Here is a 3,266-nt window from a genome sequence, read left to right as displayed (position 1 = left end):
CGGAGGTTTCCCAAATAGCACAAAATAAGACAGAGACATTAAATGATCATCGCAAGACTTAGTTTAAAAAAAAAGAATGATGACTAAGCAAACCTGATGGATTCTGGTGTAAGTGTGGGAGATGTAAACACAAAGTGAGCAGGCAGATAACAAGAAAAGTCATGCAGTGTTTGAGATGACTGAAGGAATACACCATGGAAGGTCTGGAGTGTTCTTAGTCCTTGGAGTATTCATTCTGTATGATGCTAAAAATATACAAATATTGCACCTAATCCTTCTAAAGTCCTTACAGACTAATAATATTCTGGCAGAGGAGTATATTTAATGACATTACTCAATTGGTACAAATAATGAGCACATTTTAAATGCTGACCAGCAAAAATCTTTTGCTAAGTGTCCAAACATGTTGATCATAGTCCAAATGTAGAGGTTGCAATTCTGTCAAGCTTGTGGCCTGGTAAAACTTTTTCAATATTCCCGTGGAGCTTCCACAGGTAAGTGGGCACATTGGGTAAATGACAAATCAGGTCCCATCAGCAGTTCCTCTTCCAAGGCAATGGCATCAGGCACCCCAGTTTTTATTGAATGCAACAGTTGTTTCTATGACCATTGGAATCCTTGAAGCGGAGCCACATTTTAGGACGGTACTTCTCCAGATACAAAAGTTGCTTGCTGTTGAAAGTTCCGCGCTGCTTTTGTCTTATGAATTGTACTGCATCTTCATAATTCATTCTACCTTCAATTAATGCTAGGGCAACAAGCCCTGGAGCTCTGCCAAGGCCTGCGACACAACGGACAGCAATACGGCAACTAGGTTCTTCAGGAAACTTAATCTTCACAAGACTTAACCAGTCATCAACAATCTGGTTGGATGGTGGTGCACCATCATCAAAAGGCCAGTCAAGAACATGAATGCCTTCTTTCTCCACAAGAGTAGTGTCCTAAGTTGCTTCACATACTCTTACTATTGTGGTAACTCCATACTTCTTAAGTTCCTCTATAAATTTGTTTAAAGTCACATTGATTGGATTGTGTGTAATAAGAAATCCCATGTTCTTGTATGTGATTTCCACTGGAGCAGGGCGGTTCATTCGAGCCATGTTAATTTAGTTTAAAAAAACACCCAATAGGGTTCTGAAAGAATTAAAAAATTGAATACAGAAATGATTCCAAACAAAAACAAAAACCGAAAAACAAAACAAAAAAGCCAAAAAAAAAAAAAAAAAAACCCAACCTGAAGTCTACCAATTCTCAATGCTTTGAGTATGAATCAGGAGAAACGGGCAATGAAGTGGACCTCCTAACAAGAAGCAGTGATTCTTCAATCCAGGAATACTGAGACAATACAAAGGAAGAGCACTGAGGTTTACCCCGTCCAGATCTGAGCTCTTGGAAAATGCTCTGCAAATTTCAATTCAACACGACTGTGTCCAGGTTATCCAGTCTTATGGGGGCTTCTTAGTGGAATAGTAATGAATTTCTACAGTTCTACAGTTGTCTGCATAGAGGTCGTGCTGTGCTTGGGCAGTAATGTCCACTGCCCTTCTTCTGAAGTTTCTACTCCGTAAATGTGTGATCGAGAACACCACAGAACTGAGGAACGTGTCTAGTCATTGAAGATTGTGGCCTAATCATACAGCCGATCCTGGGGCGGCGCAGGTGGCAGCAGCAGGGCTGGCGGGGGTGGGCGTCGCGGGGTGGCGGCAGAGATGCAGGTCCACCAGACGACCATGCAGTGAGCTGCCCAAGGAGCGTCACCAAGCAGGATGCAGCCCAGAGCCAATGCGCGTGCCCAGTCCCATACCTTTTAAAGAGTCCTTTAAAGTTAAGTTTTAGTTAGTTTGTTTTCAGTTGCGTGTGTGCACATGAGTGCAGATGTCCATGAAATCAAGGAGAGACTAGCAGAGCCCCTGGAATTACAGATAGTTATCAGCCTCCTCAAGCCTGCTGGAAACCAAAGCCAGGTCTTCTATAAGAGCAGTATCTGCTCCTAACTACTGAGACACCTGTCCTGTCCAGGACTCCCAACAGGTAAGCAACCATATGCAATCATTTATAATGGTTTCTATTGTACAGTGGTGGACAATATGTAATTCAATTTAGAAGGAAAACCATAACACAGAGACATGCATTCGTACAAACAGCTTAATTAATTTTATTTTACATTTGAATTTGGATATAAAGTCAAGAATAAACACATTACCACATAAAGAATTCTGAGGAGGGAATAAGGTGGTGGTACAAAGTCAGTGCAAAGGAGGGAGTATTTCAGGACTAGATGAGAATACTTAAGAAAGATTTTGCCACTCCATTAAAATATGTTAAAAATTATTTGTATACAGTTACACAGATGACAAAATGTTGACTTGAAAATGTGAAAAGTGGCACATTTTCCTTAAAATTTGTTTACAGAATAAGAATAACTTGGCGATGACTGAAGTAAAGAGATGACTGGCTCTGTCTTCTTAAAAATGATTTCAAGTCAACCAATGTAAAAAGAAATCAGGACTAACCACACTTTCCATCAAATGCGAAGACATCTGCTACCCAGAATGAAAATAAATGTGCAAATGCTGCCAAGCGTTGTCCCACAGGTGTGCATGGGGGTATGGGAAAACATCAAGCAAGACATCTTGGCAGTAGATGGGAAATAAAGCTGGCAGGAAAGTGCATTTAACATGTCTGATCAAATACAACTGTGACAAGAATCAGGTAACAATAACGTGAAATCACTGCCACTTGAAAAATTAAATATATTCTGAATTCTGATCTCATGGTCAAATTCCATGAGAATTAAGCTAGAGTGTGGAACATAGATGCTATGATCTCTTTTGTCTAATCACAAACATTCCATTTTTTAGATCATCTCTCAAGTTTATCCACAATATTTGACAATTTTTTTCAGGGCTGAACATTGAACCCAGTGCTTTGCAGATGGAGAGTCCTAAGCATTTTTATGTAATTTATTCATTAGTATATTCTTTGACTTTTATTTGGGCTAGTGGATTGTGATTCTCAAATCTTGTTGGGCAATGATATTACTTTTGGCAATTTATTTTCAGATTTTATTGGCCAGATAACATTTATTTGTAACCCATTATTAGTAAAGCAGTGGAAACATTTTCGTTTTCGTTTTCTTTTCTTTTCTTTTTTAAGACATGGTCTCACTATATAGTTTGGGCAGGCCTGAAACTCACTATGTAGAGGCATACAGCCTTCAACTCATGCATCTGCCTTCCAATCACTGGGATTAAAGGTATACCTGC

General features: G+C 39.5%; 1 protein-coding gene across 1 annotated transcript; it reads right to left on the bottom strand.

Annotated features, from left to right (window-relative positions):
* Positions 1-578: 578 nt before the first annotated feature.
* Ptp4a1l3 (protein tyrosine phosphatase 4A1 like 3) lies at positions 579-1,187 on the bottom strand. The gene is made up of 2 exons (XM_039100406.2): positions 996-1,187; positions 579-902 (listed from the first exon to the last, which is right to left on the bottom strand). Exons 1-2 carry the CDS (start codon positions 1,098-1,100, stop codon positions 579-581), a joined length of 429 nt encoding a protein of 142 aa, XP_038956334.1. The 5' UTR covers positions 1,101-1,187.
* Between the last annotated feature and the right edge of the window lie 2,079 nt (positions 1,188-3,266).

This window comes from Rattus norvegicus, chromosome X (genome assembly GCF_036323735.1).
Source record: "Rattus norvegicus strain BN/NHsdMcwi chromosome X, GRCr8, whole genome shotgun sequence".
NCBI lineage: Eukaryota > Metazoa > Chordata > Mammalia > Rodentia > Muridae > Rattus > Rattus norvegicus.
The sequence above is the reverse complement of the archived record's forward strand: the minus strand, read 5'-3'. Positions and strand labels throughout refer to the sequence as shown.